The 19,531-nt window shown below is 56.8% G+C and overlaps 1 protein-coding gene across 1 annotated transcript in view; it reads right to left on the reverse strand.

Moving 5' to 3' along the window:
- LOC147094875 (histone-lysine N-methyltransferase SETD1A-like) overlaps window positions 1-18,997 on the reverse strand; it is a 94,444-nt gene extending 75,447 nt beyond the window's left edge. The window contains exons 1-12 of the mRNA XM_085974244.1: window positions 18,767-18,997; window positions 16,687-16,785; window positions 13,863-14,133; window positions 13,312-13,427; window positions 12,032-12,258; window positions 10,255-11,266; window positions 8,210-8,902; window positions 5,910-6,101; window positions 4,818-4,893; window positions 1,511-1,662; window positions 1,303-1,360; window positions 442-789 (exon numbers count right to left, since the gene is read on the reverse strand). Coding sequence (XP_085830370.1) covers window positions 442-789; window positions 1,303-1,360; window positions 1,511-1,662; window positions 4,818-4,893; window positions 5,910-6,101; window positions 8,210-8,902; window positions 10,255-11,266; window positions 12,032-12,258; window positions 13,312-13,427; window positions 13,863-14,133; window positions 16,687-16,785; window positions 18,767-18,904 — 3,382 coding nt within the window. The 5' untranslated portion in view covers window positions 18,905-18,997. The remainder of the gene's footprint in view (window positions 1-441; window positions 790-1,302; window positions 1,361-1,510; window positions 1,663-4,817; window positions 4,894-5,909; window positions 6,102-8,209; window positions 8,903-10,254; window positions 11,267-12,031; window positions 12,259-13,311; window positions 13,428-13,862; window positions 14,134-16,686; window positions 16,786-18,766) is intronic.
- Between the last annotated feature and the right edge of the window lie 534 nt (window positions 18,998-19,531).

Below are 19,531 nucleotides of genomic sequence, written 5' to 3' on the forward strand. Positions count from 1 at the left end.
AAAGGACAGTGTATCTAACGCACTGTGACTCCCCGTCCCAGAGGGGAAAGGACAGTGTATCGAACACACTGTGACACCGTATCGAACACACTGTGACACCGGGTCCCAGAGGAGGAAAGGACAGTGTATCTAACGCACTGCGACACCCGGTCCCAGAGTGGGAAAGGACAGTGTATCTAACGCACTGCGACACCCGGTCCCAGAGGGGGAAAGGACAGTGTATCTAACGCACTGTGACACCCGGTCCCAGAGGGAGAAAGGACAGTGTATCTAATGCACTGTGACACCTGGTCCCAGAGGGGGAAAGGACAGTGTATCTAACGCACTGTGACACCCGGTCCCAGAGGGAGAAAGGACAGTGTATCTAACACACTGTGACACCCGGTCCCAGAGGGGGAAAGGACAGTGTATCTAACGCACTAACTCGCGCATTTAACTCACCAGCCGTGACTGTCACGCCCTTGGTTTCCCCGGCACTGATCTCCTCCGTCGTAGCCTCCTTGGTCTCTTTGGCTCCCTCCTGGCCGGCTTTTACCGGTTGACCTTTGCTCTCCTCAGCCGGTGTACCCGTGACCTCCAAGTTGGCCGCCTCGGCCTTCGCGTCGCCTTTTGCCTCCTTCTCCTCCGCAATCGAGCCGTCCATGGTGGAGTCGTCCATGGTGTCCGGGACTACTTCCTCCTCCTCCTCCTCCTCCTCCTCCTCCTCGGAGCTGCTCTCGAAGCCTGACGAGGCCTCGGACTCTTCCTCCGATTCATCCGGCTTCGACGACGCGTCACTGCCCACCTCATCTTCAAAGAGAAAGCAGCGTTACCCAGGGCTCAGTACATCGTGCACCTGAACGACCCACTGGCATTGCTCCTGAACTGCCCCCCTGTGGCACTGTTCCTGAACCGCCCCCCCGTGGCACTGCTCCTGAACCGCCCCCCCCCCCCCGTGGCACAGCTCCTGAACCGCCCCCCCGTGGCACTGCTCCTGATCCACAGTGGCACTGCTCCTGAACCACCCCGCCCACCCCCCCCCCCCCCCCGTGGCACTGCTCCTGAACTCGCGCTAACGACAGGGGCATACCACCCGTACAAAACTGCGACGCCGTCCCACTTGAGCCACCGCGAGCAATGCCACGGGACACCGGCCAGTCGGGGTGCCTCAGCAGCAGAATACCGCGCAGGGGCGCCCCTTGAAGCACGAGCAATGCCACGGGAGGTTCCCTGTTCGCAGCGAAAAAGCAAGACCGCGAGGCAAACTAAAAATGAAATCGCAAATTTAAAGCAAAACCGGCTTGCAAGTGCGTGAAAACGCACCTTCCTCGGATTCCTCTTTCTCGCTGGCCTCCAGCTCGCCCTCCTCCTCTTCCTCCTCCTGAAAATGAAAGGGAAGTAAAAGAGAGCGATAAAAAAAAAGTCAAGATTTTTTCTTTTTACACAAGTGGGGAAAAGACATCGGGGTGGCGGAGAGACCCAGCCTCGCGAGAAAATAACCGCTCAAGAGTTTTCAAAGCGATCCGCCCACCTTCTCCGAGGCCTCCTCTTCCTCCTCGCCTTCGCTGTTGAGCTCCAAGGCCTTGGACGGTTTGCTCCGTTTCTTGGCGCCGTCGCCCTCCCGCTTGGCCGGCTCAGAGGACTGGCTGGCCACGTCCGAGGCGTCTTTCTCTCGCTCCATCTCTGCGAGGCACAACAGAACGTGAGAAATGGGAGCAGGAGCGGGCCATTCGGCCCCTCGAGCCTGCTCCGCCATTCAATAAGATCATGGCTGATCTGATCTTGGCCTCAACTCCACTTCCCCTGCCCGCTCCCCATAAACCTTCACTCCCTGACCTTTCAAAAATCTGTCTATCTCCACCGTAAATATATTCACTGACTCCGCCAAATATATTCACTGACTCCGCCTCCACAGCTCTCTGGGGTAGAGAATCCAACAGATTCACGACCCTCAGAGAAGAAATATCTCCTCATCTCAGTCTTAAATGGGTGACCCCTTATTCTAAAACTATGCCCCCTAGTTCTAGATTCCCCCACGAGGGGAAACATCCTCTCTGTATCTACCCTGTCCAGCCCCCTCAGCATCTTACATGTTTCAATAAGATCCCCTCCCATTCTTCTAAACTCCAATGAGTATAGGCCCAACCTGCTCAACCTTTCCTCATAAGACAACCCCTTCATCTCCGGAATCAACCTCGTGAACCTTCTCTGAACTGCCTCCAATGCAAGTATATCCCTCCTTAAATAAGGAGACCAAAACTGTACGCAGTACTCCAGGTGTGGTCTCACCAATGCCATGTACAGTTGTAGCAGGACTTCCCTACTTTTATACTCCATCCCCTTTGCAATAAAGGCCAACACTCCATTTGCCTTCCTAATTACAGGAAACTCTCTCTTAACCGGCAAAATTCGGGAGTAGGTTCAGGTAAGTTTTACTATATATTAGTGGCCGTGTAACCAGGGTTCCTGCACCTGTGGCCGTGCAACAGGGACTCCTGGATCTGTGGCCGTGCAACAGGGACTCCTGGATCTGTGGCCGTGTAACCGGGGTTCCTGCACCTGTGGCCGTGCAACAGGGACTCCTGGATCTGTGGCCGGGTAACCGGGGTTCCTGCACCTGTGGCCGTGCAACAGGGACTCCTGGATCTGTGGCCGTGTAACCGGGGTTCCTGCACCTGTGGCCGTGCAACAGGGACTCCTGGATCTGTGGCCGTGTAACCGGGGTTCCTGCACCTGTGGCCGTGCAACAGGGACTCCTGGATCTGTGGCCGGGTAACCGGGGTTCCTGCACCTGTGGCCGTGCAACAGGGACTCCTGGATCTGTGGCCGTGTAACCGGGGTTCCTGCACCTGTGGCCGTGCAACAGGGACTCCTGGATCTGTGGCCGTGTAACCGGGGTTCCTGCACCTGTGGCCGTGCAACAGGGACTCCTGGATCTGTGGCCAGGTAACCGGGACACATGCACAAGTGCCGGGTAACCGGGGCTCCTGCACCTGTGACCGTGTACGGGGGCTCTCGTACCTTGGTAAGTATACCTCTCTGTAATCCGGACTTTTTGATCAACCGGCACCACTACAGCGTCCTGTACTTGCTGTACCTGCATGCTAACTTTTTGTGTTTCATATACGAGGACCCCCCGATCCCTCTGTACTGCAGCATTTTGTAATCTCTCTCCATTTAAATAATAATTTGCTTTTTTATTTTTCCCACCAAAGTGGATAACCTCACATTTTCCCACATTATACTTCATCGGCCAAATTTTTGCCAACTGACTTAACCTATCTATATCCCTTTGGTGGTTCTTTGTGTCCTCTTCACAACTTTCTTTCCCACCTATCTTTGTATCATCAGCAAATTTGGCTACCGTACACTCGCGTTGGGTTTGATGTCAAGAATTTAAGAGGTCGGGTGGGGGTGGGAGGCAACAGTCAAATGTAAAAAAAGAAAGGTACTCTGGTTAAATCGTAGGCCGCTCGGTTCATCGTGTCTGTGCCGGCTCTTTGCAGGAACCACCCAATTAATCCCACTACTCCGCTCTTTCCCCACAGCCCTGCACAATTTTCCCCTTCAAGTATTTATCCAATTCCCTTTTGAAAGTTACTATTGAATCTGCTTCCACCGCCCTTTCAGGCAGCGCATTCCAGATCACAACAACTCGCTGCGGAAAATACATTCTCATCTCCCCTCTGGTTCTTTTGCCGATTATCTTGAATCTGTGTCCTCTGGTTACCGACCCTCCCGCCACTGGAAACAGTTTCTCCTTATTTACTCTACCGAAACCATTCATGATTCTGAACGCCTCAATTCAATCGCCCCTTAACCTTCTCTGCTCTAAGAAGAACAACCCCAGCTTCTCCAGTCTCTCCACATAACTGAAGTCCCTCATCCCTGGTACCATTCTGGTCAATCTCCCCTTAACCTTCTCTGCTCTAAGGAGAACAATCCCAGCTTCTCCAGTCTCTCCACATCACTGAAGTCCCTCATCCCTGGTACCATTCTGGTCAATCTCCCCTTAACCTTCTCTGCTCTAAAGGAGAATAAAATCAACTTCCAGTTGTGTAGCACCTTTAAACCCACTCCCCCCTGATGGAATTTCATAGAGGTGTCAGTGAGTGAAACAGGATTAAAACAAGGCTGAGTAGAGGTGGGAATCTGGAACTCTAACCCCACTGCCCACCCCCGCCCCATCAAAAGGCTGTGCACGGTGGGGGACAATTGGAGTTTTCAAGACCGAGATGGATAGATTTTTCTTGGGTAAAGGCATCGAGGGATATGGAGCTAAGGCGGAGCAATTGGGGTCGAGTTACAGATCCAGCCACGATCAGGTTCGAGGGGCTGAACGGCCTCCGCCCGTTCCCAACGCTCCCATCTTTTAAGGAGAGGACAGCGGGTCTTAAAGGAGGAGAGCACGGTTGGAGGAGCAGTTCAGGAATTCCAGAGCTTAGGGCCTAGACGGCTGAAGGCACAGTGGTGGGAGGGGTATGGGGGATGCTGAAGAGGCCAGAATTGGAGGTCGCGGAGCGTTTTAAGGCGATAGGTGGTTTCGGAGGCGAGTGGGCATTCAACGGGAGAAAATGGCTCATGCAGGGCATTGGTGGACTGGGAGCCAATGTAGGTCGGAGGTGACAGGGCGAGCGGGCCGGGATATTGGAGGGGTGGGGGTGTGGGGAGGGGCGACAGGACTCTGAGGGCGGGAGGGGGCGAACGACGTCCAGGAAACCCAAAGGACACGATTCAAAGTGACGTGGGAGTACAGCCTCGCCGGTGGTCAGGGGCTACGAGTGGCAAGGTCGATTAAACGGCCGCTTTTTCGCTGAAATGACCCCCACGAGGCTTACCTTCATCCTCCTCGGACGGACGAGGGCGCTTCTGCTCCACGCTCTCCGGAAGTTCCGACAGCTCCTTCCTTTTCACCTGGGAAACGGGAAGCAAAACACGGAGTGTGTTGCGGAGGCGAGGGGAAGGGGCTCCGAGCAACGTAGGCGCGATGTGCAAAGTTTACGATATTGCAACACCCGGTCCCAGAGGGGGAAAGGACAGTGTATCTAACACACTGTGACACCCGGTCCCAGAGGGGGAAAGGACAGTGTATCTAACGCACTGTGACACCCGGTCCCAGAGGGGGAAAGGACAGTGTATCTAACGCACTGTGACACCCGGTCCCAGAGGGGAAAAGGACAGTGTATCTAACGCACTGTGACACCCGGTCCCAGAGGGGGAAAGGACAGTGTATCTAATGCACTGTGACACCCGGTCCCAGAGGGGGAAAGGACAGTCTATCTAACACACTGTGACACCCAGTCCCAGAGGGGGAAAGGACAGTGTATCTAACGCACTGTGACACCCGGTCCCAGAGGGGGAAAGGACAGTGTATCTAACGCACTGTGACACCCAGTCCCAGAGGGGGAAAGGACGGTGTATCTAATGCACTGTGACACCCAGTCCCAGAGGGAGAAAGGACAGTGTATCTAACGCACTGTGACACCCGGTCCCAGAGGGGGAAAGGACAGTGTATCTAACGCACTGTGACACCCGGTCCCAGAGGGGGAAAGGACAGTGTATCTAATGCACTGTGACACCCGGTCCCAGAGGGGGAAAGGACAGTGTATCTAACGCACTGTGACACCCGGTCCCAGAGGGGGAAAGGACAGTGTATCTAACACACGGTAACACCCGGTCCCAGAGGGGGAAAGGACAGTGTATCTAATGCATTGTGACACCCGGTCCCAGAGGGGGAAAGGACAGTGTATCTAATGCACTGTGACACCCGGTCCCAGAGGGGGAAAGGACAGTGTATCTAATGCACTGTGACACCTGTGGGTTGGGTTGGGTTGACCAGGATTGAAAGGTCAGTTCTTGGACCGAGACTCCCTCTGCTCCGTCGGGGGGAAAAACCCTCGGAGACGGCGGTCGGACAAACGGTTTCTTACCTTGAAAGACGGGAGCCGCAGCGAAGCTCGGAGGCCCATCCCGAAGCCGTAACCCTCCAGGCCGCTCCCGCCGCCCCCTCCGCCCCCAACCCCGCCACTCTTGGCCCAGTCGACCAGCGAGAACATGGCCGGCTCCTTGGGTTTCGGCTTCTCTTCCTCCTTGGCTTGGAGTCTGGCCGCGTTGTGGAAGGGCTAAAAAAGAGAAAAAGATAGAGTCAGAAAGTCGTAACGGCACAGGAGGCCATTCAGCCCATCAACTCCATGCCGGCTCTCTGTAGAGCAATCCAGTCAGTCCCATTCCCCCGCTCTATCCCCGTAGCCCTGCAAGTTTATTTCCCTCAAGTGCCTATCCAGTCTCCCCTTGAAAACATTGAGTGTCTCCGCTTCCACCACTTCCGTCGGCAGCGAGTTCCAGGTCCTCACCACTCACTGCGTAAAAAAGTTTTACCTCACATACCCCCCTGTATCTCTTGCCCAAAACCTTAAATCTGTGTCCCCTGGTCCTTGTACCATCAAGTAGTGGGAACAGCCTTTCCCCGTCTCGCCTGTCCAATCCCGTCATAATCTTGTACACCTCCATCAAATCACCCCTCAACCTCCTTTGCGCTAATGAAAACAAATCCAGCTTCTCCAACCTGTCCTTGTAGCTAAGATCCCCCATCCCCAGAACCATTCTGGTAAATCTCCTCTGCAACCTCTCGAGGGCTTTCACATCCTTCCTAAAGTGTGGTGACCAGAAATAGTGAGATGGTCAAATCCCCCACTCTCCCCCTTACCTCCGCCTGGGACCCGCCTATCCTACTACATGGTGAGACGGTAGAAACAGTGGAGGTCCAAAGAAACTTAGGCATCCCTGTACATAGATCATTAACAGGTCGTGGGCAGGTGCAGAATATAATCAAAAAGGCGAATGGGATGCTGGCCTTTATAGTTCGAAGACTAGCGTACAACAACTTGTATTTAAAGCTCAGTCAAAGAAGTAGGTTTTAAGGAGCGTCTTAAAGGAGCAGAGAGAGAGGCGGAGAGGTTTAGGGAGGGAATTCTAGAGCTTAGGGCCGCCAATGGTGGAGCAATTAAAATCGGGGGATGCGCAACAGGCCAGAATTGGAGGAGCGCAGAGATCTCGGAGGGCCGTGGGGCTGGAGGAGGTTACAGAGATGGGAAGGGGCGAGGCCATGGAGGGATTTGAAAACCAGGATGAGAATTTTAAACTTGAAGCTCGTCGGACCGGGAGCCAGTGGAGGTCAGCGAGCACAGGGGTGATGGGTGGACGGGACTTGGTGCGAGTTAGGACACGGGCAGCCGAGTTTTGGCTGGGCACAGGTTTACGTAGGGTGAAAGATGTGAGGCCGGCCAGGAGTGCGTTGGAATAGTCAAGTCTTGAGGTAACAATGCGACACGAGGTAGAAGTTATGCTATAGCTATACAAAGATGTGCGGGTTAGGATGATTGGCTATGATAAAATTGACCCTTAGTGTTAGGGGGATTAAATACATGGGGTTACGGGGATAGGGTGGGATATGTGTTGGTGTAGGGGTTACGGGGATCGGGTGGGATATGTGTCGGTGCAGGCTCGATGGGCCGAAATGGCCTCTATCTGCACTGTGGGGTTTCTGTGATTCTGTGAAAGCCCTTTTGAGAACACACCTGGAGGACTTTCCCACCAAAAACTCCCAGCACGGGGTAGATACAGAGTGAAGCTCCCTCTACACTGTCCCCATCAAACACTCCCTGAGCAGGTACAGCACGGGTTAGATACAGAGTAAAGCTCCCTCTACACTGTCCCATCAAACACTCCCAGGGCAGGTACAGCACGGGTTAGATACAGAGTAAAGCTCCCTCTACACTGTCCCATCAAACACTCCCAGGGCAGGTACACCACGAGTTAGATACAGAGTAAAGCCCCCTCTACACTGTCCCATCAAACACTCCCAGGGCAGGTATAGCATAGGGTTAGATACAGAGTAAAGCTCCCTCTACACTGTCCCATCAAACACTCCCGGGGCAGGTGCAGCACGGGTTAGATACAGAGTAAAGCTCCCTCTACACTGTCCCATCAGACACTCCCAGGGCAGGTACAGCACGGGTAGATACAGAGTAAAGCTCCCTCTACACTGTCCCATCAAACACTCCCAGGGCAGGTACAGCACGGGCTAGATACAGAGTAAAGCTCCCTCTACACTGTCCCATCAAACACTCCCAGGGCAGGTACAACACGGGGTAGCGATGGAGATACTGGAAGAGTCTCAGATTAACTCCGGACACCGGGGAAATGGGGTGTTGGGAGACACGCGGCCTACCTTGGCCTTCTGCTCTTTGCGCTCCCACCACTCGTCAAAGGTCCGGAACGCCACCATCTCCACCATCTTGCGGTTGAGGTCCCGCTTCATGATGTTCTTCATCTCCTGGATGAGGGTGGAGAGCACGCTGTCCACTGTGGAGAAGTGGGGGTCCTCCTTCTGCTCCTCAAAGGGCCAGGTCCGGCCCGGGTAGTCATAGACATCGTGGGCGGTGGCTGGGGTGGTGGCGGCGGCGGTGGCGGCAGCAGCCAGAAGGGGCTGAGGCTCACGCTCGGAGAAGGTCCGCCCCTCCCGCTCTGGCACCCGGTAGAGCCCGTAGGCTGGCTGGGCCCCGAAGCCTCCCTCGGCCGAGTACGAGGCGAAGGGCTCCGCCCCGCCGAGGCCCTTGCCCCTCATCAGCTGCTGCAGGCGGCTCAACATCTGGATCTGCATCTGGAAGGACATGGGCATCCCTCCCCACTGGCTGCCCAGCCGGCTCATCAGCTCCATCGAGTTCATGAAGTTGTAGATGTGGGGGGGGAAGGCCGAGGCCTCTTCCCCGGCTCCGTGGAGCAGGAGGGCGCCCAGCTCGGGCTGCAGGCCAAAGCCTGGGTAGCCCGACCCCATGGGGGCCACCTCGATGCGCTCCCCAACCGGCTGGTCTCCCGTCTCATCGTCCGAGATCTCCATGTCTTCGCCCGAGTGGGCCGAGGCCTGAATAACACAGGATAGGCGGGGGTGAGAGAAGATGTGAGGCAGCATCGATTACAACACGTCACTTGCTGTTCCCCCCCCCCCCCCCCCCCGCGCAACCCCGTTTCTCGCTCCTCCGGTTGGGATCGCACTGTGCTCACGCGCTCAAACATCCCGTTCTCCACTCGCCTAAAGATTGTGGGTAAATGACATCGCTGAGGCCTTGTGACCAAAGTTATCCATCAGCTTATTAGACTGGCTTTGGTACTGTCTCTTCCATGTTCTCTAGAAACATAGGAGCAGGAGTCGGCCATTCGGCCCTTCGAGCCTGCTCCGCCATTCAACATGATCACGGCTGATCCTCTATCTCAATACCATCTTCTTCTCCTTCTTAGGCAGTCCCTCGGAACCGAGGATGACTTGCTACCACATTAAAAACGAGTTCTCAGGTGACTGCTGAGTCCAATGCGGGACCTACAGTCTCTGTCACAGGTTGGGGCAGACGGTGGTTGAAGGGGCGGGTGGGTGGGGTGCTTGGGTTGACGTGCGCTCCTTGCGCTGCCTGCGCTTGGCTTCCGGCGAAGAGACTCGAGGTAACAACAGAAAATGCTGGAGAAACTCAGCAGGCCAGGCAACATCTGTGGAGAGAAAATAGAGTCAACATTTCGGGTCAAAACCCTTTGTCAAGACTAAAGAAGCACAGGGAATGAAATAGATTGAGAGGCCAGGCTGGGCGAGAACAAAAGAGAAGTGAAGAGACATTAAGAGGTATTCAAAACGAGACGAGATGGTGATAGGACTAGTGGAGACAAAAGGCGGCTCAGATTAGACTCTTCCCTTCTGTTCTCTCCCAGCCTGGCCTTTGAATCTATTTTATTTCCTGCGCTTCTTCAGTCTTGACAAAGGGTTTTGACCTGAAACGTTGACTCTATTTTCTCTCCACGGATGTTGCCTGGCCTGCCGAGTTTTTCCAGCATATTCTGTTGTTATTTCGGATTTCCAGCATCTGCAGTATTTTGCTATCGAAGAGACTCGAGGTGTTCGGCGCCTTCCCGGATGCTTCTCCTCCACTTTGTGCGGTCTTGGGCCAGGGATTCCCAGGTGTCGGTGGGGATGTTACACTTTTTACTACAATACCATATTCCCGCTCTCTCTCCATACCCCTTGATGCCTTTTGTGCCTCCCTCACACACACATATATATATATATCTCTCGATATATCTTTCTATCCCCCATTATCAACGCCACCACCATCAATGGCAACACCGTTATGACTCTATGGCCACCACTGCCAACATCACTATCGACACCGCCGCCAACACGACCATCATCAACACCGTTATGGCGCGCAGTAGACGGAACGTCACACTTACATTGTCCTCTCCGTTGGCCGTGGCCACCGTCTCCCCGTGGATTCGAGCCTGGCCCCTCTTCTCGGCCCGCTCATGCTGCCCGGGGGCACCTGCCCAGGCCGCGTCCAGGCCTGGCTGGGGCGGGGGGAGGGGAGGGGCGGCGGGCGCCACGTCCTCGAAGCTGGCGGGGGGTGGGGGTGGGGGTGGGGGAGGGGGCGGGGGCGGGTCGGGGTCGGGCGGGGGGGGCGGCCGCCGCGTGTCCGCCTCCTCCGCCCCCGCCTCCTCCGCCGCCCTCTTCTCCTCCTCGTCCTCGGAGTCGGGGCCCAGGAAGGAAAAGCTGGAGCGCTGCCCCTTCAGCAGCATCTCGATGCGCGAGTCCAGGCTGGAGTGCTGGGCCAAGGGCAGGCTCTCGCCGGCTGGGGCGGGCTCGGGGGGCGAGCTGGGGCGGGCGGGCGGGCTCTCGGCCGGGGGCGAGGGGGGCCGCTCCTCGGCGGGGGGGGCGCCCGCCTCCTTGGCGCCCCGCCCGTAGTCGGCATAGCCCTCGGCCGGCCGGTAGTCCTGGTCGGCTGGCGTCTGCTGGAAGGTCTGGTCCAGCTGCAGCGGGAAGGCGGCCGGGTCCTTGGCGCCGGAGTAGGGTGGGTAAGAGTTCTGCCCGTAGGCCGCCCCCGCCCCGCCACCTTGCCCGTAGCCCTGGCTGTTGGGGTAGGCGGCGGCGGTGGCGGTGGCGGTGGCGCCGCCCTCCTGTTGCTGGGGGTAGGGGGTGCCGTCGCCCGCCTGGTGGTACGCCGTCCCCTGGTGGTGGTGCTGCTGCTGCTGCTGCTGGAAGGCCCGCCCCTCCGAGGCGAGCGGGAAATGGGCACCCTCCTGCTGCCCATGGGGGTACGGTTGGCTGTAGGCCGGATAGTGGTGCTCCTGGCCTCGGTAAGCTGCGTACTGGTGACCGGGCCTCTGCGAGTAGGAGCTGCTGCTGTCACGCCGCCTGGATTTGTAGCCGGGGTCTTGCTGAAACTTCTGGTATCCGGGTGTGCCCTGCCTGAAAGGAGAGGGGGGGGGGGGGGGGGGGGGAGGAGGAGGAGGAGAAAAGAGGTTGTTATAATCTCATCATTCATCAAGAAACTACTCGTGAAATAACGCTGGATGGCCAGCTGGTGGCGACATCCAAGGAGTATAAATACTCGGGCGTCGGCCCCAGCTTACCAGGGACATTTTGCAAGACAAGGAACTAGTGAAGTACAACTAGACCTCCATGTTCTGAAACAAGTTGATTAAAGCCTTGCTTTATACTCAAACCAAGTGTGTAGTGAGTTTTATTATGTCAGAGGTCATTCAGTAAGAGACCCGACATCGCTTACATCAATGACCGCAGCTCAGAGAACGTGGGAGCGGAGCAAGGGAGGGGGAAGCGAGAGAGACCGGGAGAGAGAGATGCACAATTTCTCTTTCCCATGCTCTCCCTCGCTCATTATCTCGTGCTCATAGTCTCACATATTCAGTACTGCCCCTCCGACAGTGCAGCATTCCCTTGGTACTGCCCCTCCCACAGTGCGGCGCTCCCTCAGTACTGCCCCTCCGACAGTGCGGCGCTCCCTCAGTACTGCCCCTCCCACAGTGCAGCATTCCCTCGGTACTGCCCCTCCGACAGTGCGGCGCTCCCTCAGTACTGCCCCTCCCACAGTGCAGCATTCCCTCGGTACTGCTCCTCCCACAGTGCGGCACTCCCTCAGTCCTGCCCCTCCGACAGTGCGGCGCTCCCTCAGTGCTGCCCCTGCGATAGACACACAAACACAGGCCTGCTCACCTGCTGGAGTAGGCAGAGTCCTGGGAGTAGGGCGTGCCTCCGCGGGGTGTGTAGGGGGTCCCTTGGGACTGCGGGGTGTACTGGCCAAACGAGGAGGGTGTGTCCTGCCGGCTGCTGGAGTATGCGGTGTCCTGAGAGCAGGGTGTGCCGTTGCCGGGGGTCGTGGGCTGGACGGCGATGGCAGGGAAGCTGGCATCATTCGAGCGCCGTCGCCTGGGGTCATTGGTCTGCGAGCGAGAGCGAGAAAAATAAAACCATTAATCAAAAACCTTAGCTCCACTCGACTGAGCACAACACGCATGCACACAACACACACAGAGAGCAGGAAGGGCCCACTTTGACACCCGGTCCCAGAGGGGGAAAGGACAGTGTATCTAACGCACAGTGACACCCGGTCCCAGAGGGGGAAAGGACAGTGTATCTAACGCACAGTGACACCCGGTCCCAGAGGGGGAAAGGACAGTGTATCTAACGCACAGTGACACCCGGTCCCAGAGGGGGAAAGGACAGTGTATCTAATGCACAGTGACACCCGGTCCCAGAGGGGGAAAGGACAGTGTATCTAATGCACAGTGACACCCGGTCCCAGAGGGGGAAAGGACAGTGTATCTAACGCACTGTGACACCCGGTCCCAGAGGGGGAAAGGACAGTGTATCTAACACACTGTGACACCCGGTTCCAGAGGGGGAAAGGACTGTGTATCTAACGCACTGTGACACCCGGTCCCAGAAGGAAAAAGGACAGTGTATCTAACGCACTGTGACACCCGATTCCAGAGGGGAAAGGACAGTGTATCTAACGCACTGTGACACCCGGTCCCAGAGGGGGAAAGGACAGTGTATCTACTGCACTGTGACGCCCGGTCCCAGAGGGGGAAAGGACAGATTAGCTAACACACTGGGACACCCGATTCCAGAGGGGAAAGGACAGTGTATCTAACGCACTGTGACACCCGGTCCCAGAGGGGGAAAGGACAGTGTATCTAACGCACTGTGACACCCGGTCCCAGAGGGGGAAAGGACAGTGTATCCACTGCACTGTGACACCCGGTCCCAGAGGGGGAAAGGACAGTGTATCTACTGCACTGTGACACCCGGTCCCAGAGGGGGAAAGGACAGTGTATCTAACGCACTGTGACACATGGTCCCACAGGGGGAAAGGACAGTGTATCTAACGCACTGTGACACCCGGTCCCAGAGGGGGAAAGGACAGATTAGCTAACACACTGGGACACTCAGTCACGTTCCGAGAAGTTTCTTCAGTGCCCGCACCCGCTCACCATTTCGGCCTGGTATGGTGGGAACTTGTCCACGAGCGCCTTGCCACCTGTGGGCACAGTCTGTGGTGTGTAGGATCCATTGACGATGAGTTCAAAGTACTTCATGCGCTGTTGCCCTGTGGGAAGAGGAGGCCCGAGTTAGCAGGGTACAAAACATCAAAGGGTTGTCCCAAAGTGACAACTTGCATTTGCACGACCACCTTGAACGAGGCAAAACTTGCCGAGGTGCTTTCGCCCCGTCGGTGACTGCTTTCCCGTACCTCCTGCCCGATCACCCAGTAAGCGCTCGTGCTCCCAGAGTGCCATCATCGGTCGCATGCTCCCCCTCGCAGTCAGAGGGTCGCATGTCCAAGCCCCGCTGCAGGGCCTTGCACGCACAGGCCGACTGTGCAGTGTTGAACGAGTTGGCGCGTGGGCCGTTGAGCCTGTTCCGCCATTCTACCAGATCGTGGCTGATCGGTACCACAATCCCACTTGCCCGCACGTTCCCCCTCCGCCCCGCTCGCCCCTCGCCCCCCCTCCGCCCCGCTCGCCCCTCGCCCCCCGGGTACCTTTAATGTCCAGCTGGGCGTGGATGATGTTGCCCATCACCGAGGTGTTGTGCAGGTTCTTCACGGTGTCCTTGGCGCCCCGGGTGCTGGTGAACACCACTTTGGCCAGCCCCAGGTGCTTCTTGTTCTTGGGGTTGTACAGGATCTCGATCTCCTCGATGTCACCAAACTTCTTGCACATCTCGGCCAGGAAGCCCTCCTTGACATTGTCATTCAGCCGGGCGAAGGTCACCTCCTTCAAGGGCACGGAGCCCACGTAGAACTCGTCGAACTGCGGCGGACCAACGGGGACAGGGTTAGGGGCCGGACCATCGACTGTGGCGGCGCTGCAGGCCGCTCCCAGCCAACGCTGGTGCGCGCTCGCTCGCTTTCCATGGGTGGGAGTCACTGCGCACAGATCAGGAGCAGGACCCCTGGCTGACTTCCACTACCACGCCCCCAACCACCACCCTCACACTTCAAACATTAAGGCAACGAGGCCAAGCTTTGCATGGAACCTCTTCTTGAGTTGCCCACTCGGCGGAAATCATCGGCCGTGAGGGAGCTCCACACCGTCGGAGGGGTCAGTACTGAGGGAGCGCTGCACTGTCGGAGGGGCAGTACTGAGGGAGCTCCGCACTGTGGGAGGAGCAGTGCTGAGGGAGCGCCGCACTGTCGGAGGGGTCAGTACTGAGGGAGTGCTGCACTGTCGGAGGGCAGTACTGAGGGAGCGCTGCACTGTCGGAGGCGCAGTACTGATGGAGCGCTGCACTGTCGGAGGCGCAGTACTGAGGGAACACTGCACTGTCAGTATCTCAGTACTGAGGGAGCGCCGCACTGTCAGAGGGGCAGTACTGAGGGAGCGCTGCACTGTCGTAGGCGCAGTACTGAGGGAGCGCTGCACTGTCGTAGGCGCAGTACTGAGGGAGCGCTGCACTGTCGGAGGGGCAGTACTGAGGGAGTGCTGCACTGTCGGAGGGGCAGTACTGAGGGAGTGCTGCACTGTCGGAGGGCAGTGCTGAGGGAGCGCTGCACTGTCGGAGGGGCAGTACTGAGGGAGTGCTGCATTGTTGGAGGGGCAGGACTGAGGGAGCGCTTCACTGTCGTAGGCGCAGTACTGAGGGAGCTGCAGTGCTGAGGGAGCGCTGCACTGTCGGAGGGCAGTACTGAGGGAGCTGCAGTACTGAGGGAACACTGCACTGTCAGTATCTCAGTACTGTGGGAGCGCCGCACTGTCGGAGGGGCAGTACTGAGGGAGTGCTGCACTGTCGGAGGGGCAGTACTGAGGGAGTGCTGCACTGTCGGAGGGCAGTACTGAGGGAGCGCTGCACTGTCGGAGGGGCAGTACTGAGGGAGTGCTGCATTGTCGGAGGGGCAGGACTGAGGGAGCGCTTCACTGTCGTAGGCGCAGTACTGAGGGAGCTGCAGTGCTGAGGGAGCGCTGCACTGTCGGAGGGCAGTACTGAGGGAGCTGCAGTACTGAGGGAACACTGCACTGTCAGTATCTCAGTACTGTGGGAGCGCCGCACTGTCGGAGGGGCAGTACTGAGGGAGCGCTGCACTGTCGTAGGCGCAATAGTGAGGGAGCGCTGCACTGTCCAAGGGGCAGTAGTGTGGAAGTGCCGCACTGTCAGAAGTGCTGTCTTTCAAATGAGACGTTAAACCGAGGGTTCCATTTGTCCTCAGATGGATTTATAAGATCCCGCACCACCATTGGAAGATGAGCAGGGGAGTTCTCCCCAGTATCCCGGGACCAATATTTATCCATCAACCAACATTATCTGGTCATTATCACGTTGCTGTTTGAAGGAGCTTGCTGTGCGCAAATTGGCTGCTGCGTTTCCTAGAGCGAGGGATTGAGAGACACCAGTCAGTGTACAGATATCTCCGAGAGAGGGGACTGAGAGACACCAGTCAGTGTACAGATATCTCCCTGAGAGAGAGGGACTGAGAGACACCAGCCAGTGTACAGATATCTCCCTGGGAGAGAGGGACTGAGAGACACCAGTCAGTGTACAGATATCTCCGAGAGAGAGGGACTGAGAGACACCAGTCAGTGTACAGATATCTCCCTGAGGGAGAGGGGACTGAGAGACACCAGTCAGTGTACAGATATCTCCCTGAGAGAGAGGGACTGAGAGACACCAATCAGTGTACAGATATCACCCTGAGGGAGAGGGACTGAGAGACACCAGTCAGTGTACAGATATCTCCCTGAGAGAGAGGGGACTGAGAGACACCAGTCAGTGTACAGATATCTCCCTGAGGGAGAGGGACTGAGAGACACCAGTCAGTGTACAGATATCTCCCTGAGGGAGAGGGACTGAGAGACACCAGTCAGTGTACTGATATCTCCGAGTGAGGGAGACTGGGAGACACCAGTCAGTGTACAGATATCACCGAGAGAGGGGACTGAGAGACACCAATCAGTGTACAGATATCACCGAGAGAGGGGGACTGGATGACACCAGTCAGTGTACAGATATCTCCGGGAGAGAGGGGACTGAGAGACACCAGTCAGTGTACAGATATCTCCCTGAGAGAGAGGGACTGAGAGACACCAGTCAGTGTACAGATATCTCCGGGAGAGAGAGGGACTGAGAGACACCAGTCAGCGTACAGATATCTCCGGGAGAGAGTGGGACTGAGAGACACCAGTCAGTGTACAGATATCACCGGGAGAGAGAGGGACTGAGAGACACCAGTCAGCGTACAGATATCTCCGGGAGAGAGGGGACTGAGAGACACCAGTCAGTGTACAGCCCATTGTGCGTTTAATGTTACCCAGCGAGTGGACAGCATGGGGACCCCACAAACTCTGGAGGTAGAGGAGAGGAAGACGTACCTTGAATTTGGGCACGGGGAGGGAGATGTCGCGATGCTTGGTCCAGATTCGTCGCTGCCGAGGGTCTCGAACGTCTCCCACTGGTGGAAAACCGGCATCCTGAAACATCACCCGCGGGTAAATTCACCGTCAACAGGCCCTCTCCTCCGTGTCACCCCGCCGCCAACTAACTGACTGAGTCACACACTACACCCCACCCACTCCCACCCCCCGACTGACAGGGTCACACCCTCAGCCGACTGACAGCGACAACCCCCGCACTGAATGACAGGGGTCACAGCAACGTTCCCTCGAAGCTGCGTGGCCGCGCCGTGAAGGCCGCTCGCTGGGTTCTTCATTGTCAATACACAATATTTAGAGGAATAAAAGAAAGCGGCCCCGCGGAACAACCCGCAGCTTACAGGGAACATTGGTTCACGCGCCACCATCGCCGACTGACGGTCATACACAAACCCGCACCCCCGGCACCCCTCCCCCACCCGCCAAACCGACTTTTTTCATTCATTCGTGGGCGTCGCCGGCAAGGCCAGCAGTTATTGCCCGTTCCCAATTGCCCTCGAGAAGGTGGTGGTGAGCCGCCTTCTTCAACCGCTGCAGTCCGTGTGGTGAAGGTGCTCCCACAGTGACTGGCGTCGCGGTTTCAGTGAACCAGATGGGTTTTTTAGGACAATCCAATAGCTTCATGGTCACCATTACTAGCTTTTTATTCCAGATTTATTTAAGCAGCAGAACTTAAATTCCCTGACTGCCGTAGTGGGGTTTGAATTCAGGTCTCCAGGCCTCTGGATTACAAGTCCAGTAACACAACCACTATGCTACTGTACCAGTCACTGACACATCTCATACGGCGACGCGCGCGCCTCAGTGCGACACGCGCGCGCCCCACCGCGACGCACACGCACCCCACCGCGACGCACACGCACCCCACCGCGACACACACGCACCCCACCGCGACACACACGCACCCCACCGCGACACACACGCACCCCACCGCGACACACACGCACCCCACCGCGACACACACGCACCCCACCGCGACACACACGCACCCCACCGCGACACACACGCACCCCACCGCGACACACACGCACCCCACCGCGACACACACGCACCCCACCGCGACACACACGCACCCCACCGCGACACACGCACCTCACACACACTTAGGCAGTCCCTCGGAACCGAGGATGACTTGCTTCCACATTAAAAATGAGTTTGCAGCTGACTGCTGAGTCCAATGTGGGACCTACAGTCTCTATCACAGGTGGGGCAGATGGTGGTTGAAGGGGCGGGTGGATGGGGTGCTTGGGTTGACGTGCGCTCCTTGCGCTTGGCTTGCGCTTGCTCCTGGCGAAGAGACTCGAGGTGTTCGGCGCCTTCCCAGATGCTTCTCCTCCACTTTGTGCGGTCTTGGGCCAGGGATTCCCAGGTGTCGGTGGGGATGTTACACTTTTTCAAGGAGGCTTTGAGGGTGTCCTTGAAGCGTTTCCTCTGTCCACCTGGGGCTCACTTGCCGTGCCGGAGCTCCGAGTAGAGCGCTTGTTTTGGGAGTCTCGTATCGGGCATGCGGACAATGTGACCCATCCATCGGAGCTGATCGAAGCTCTGACCGCGCTCAATGCTGGGGATGTTGGCCTGAGCAAGAACACTGACGTTGGTGTGCCTATCCTGCTAATGGATTTGCAGGATCTTGCGGAGGCAGCGTTGGTGGTACCTCTCCAGTGCTTTGAGGTGCCTGCTGTACATGGTCCATGTCTCTGAGGCATACAGCAGGGCAGGTATCACTGCTGCTCTGTAGACCATGAGCTTAGTGCCGGGTTTGAGGTCCTGGTCTTCAAACACTCTCTTCCTCAGGCGACCGAAGGCGGTGTTGGACTTCGTCGTCGACACACACCTCAGCGACGCACGCACCTCACAGCGATGCACGCACTGAGAGTGACGCACTTCATACAGTGACACGCACCGAGAGTGACGCACTTCATACAGTGACACACACCGAGAGCGACGCGCTTTAAACAGTGACACGCACCGAGAGCGACGCGCTTTAAACAGTGACACGCACCGAGAGTGACACACGTACCGGAATGCTGAAGTACACTCCATCATAGCGATACACCTTCTGCGGAACCCGTCGTATCGTTGGATCGGCCACGAGCTTGTAATTCTTCCACTGAGAGCCAGGTCCTTTTAGCGAATCCCCTCCGCTCTCCTGGTCCATTGCTTCAAACTGGGGCAGGGGAAGAATCGTTATCAGAGGGAGAAGAAAGCAAGGCTCCAGCAGCTTAATCACCCCGTCCCACCACCCCTTACGCTCACTAGGGTAGTTGCTGGGAGGCTGTTTCCCCTGGCTGGAGAGTCTAGAACTAGGAGGCCGTAGTCATAGAAACATAGAAGATAGGAGCAGGAGTAGGCCATACGGCCCCTCGAGCCTGCTCCGCCATTCAGTGCGATCATGGCCGATCATCCAAATTCAGTATCCGGTCCCTGCTTTCTCCCCATACCCCTTGATCCCTTTAGCCTTGAGAAATATATCCAACTCCTTCTTGAATATATTTAATGTATTGGCCTCTACTGCCTTGTGTGGTAGAGAATTCCACAGGTTCACCACTCTCTGGGTGAAGAAATTCCTCCTCATTTCTGTCCTAGACTGTGACCCATGGTTCTGGACTCCCCGACCATCGGGAACATCCTTCTAGCATCTAGTCCTGTTAGAATTTTATAAGTTTCGATGAGATCCCCTCTCATTCTTCTAAACTCCAGCGAGTACAAGCCCAATCGATCCAATCTCTCCTCATACGTCATTCCTGCCATCCCAGGTATCAGTCTGGTGAATCTTTGCTGAACT

Source organism: Somniosus microcephalus, unplaced genomic scaffold, assembly GCF_052327205.1.
Source record: "Somniosus microcephalus isolate GS21.2 unplaced genomic scaffold, FLI_Smic_1.0 unresolved_chr1, whole genome shotgun sequence".
NCBI lineage: Eukaryota > Metazoa > Chordata > Chondrichthyes > Squaliformes > Somniosidae > Somniosus > Somniosus microcephalus.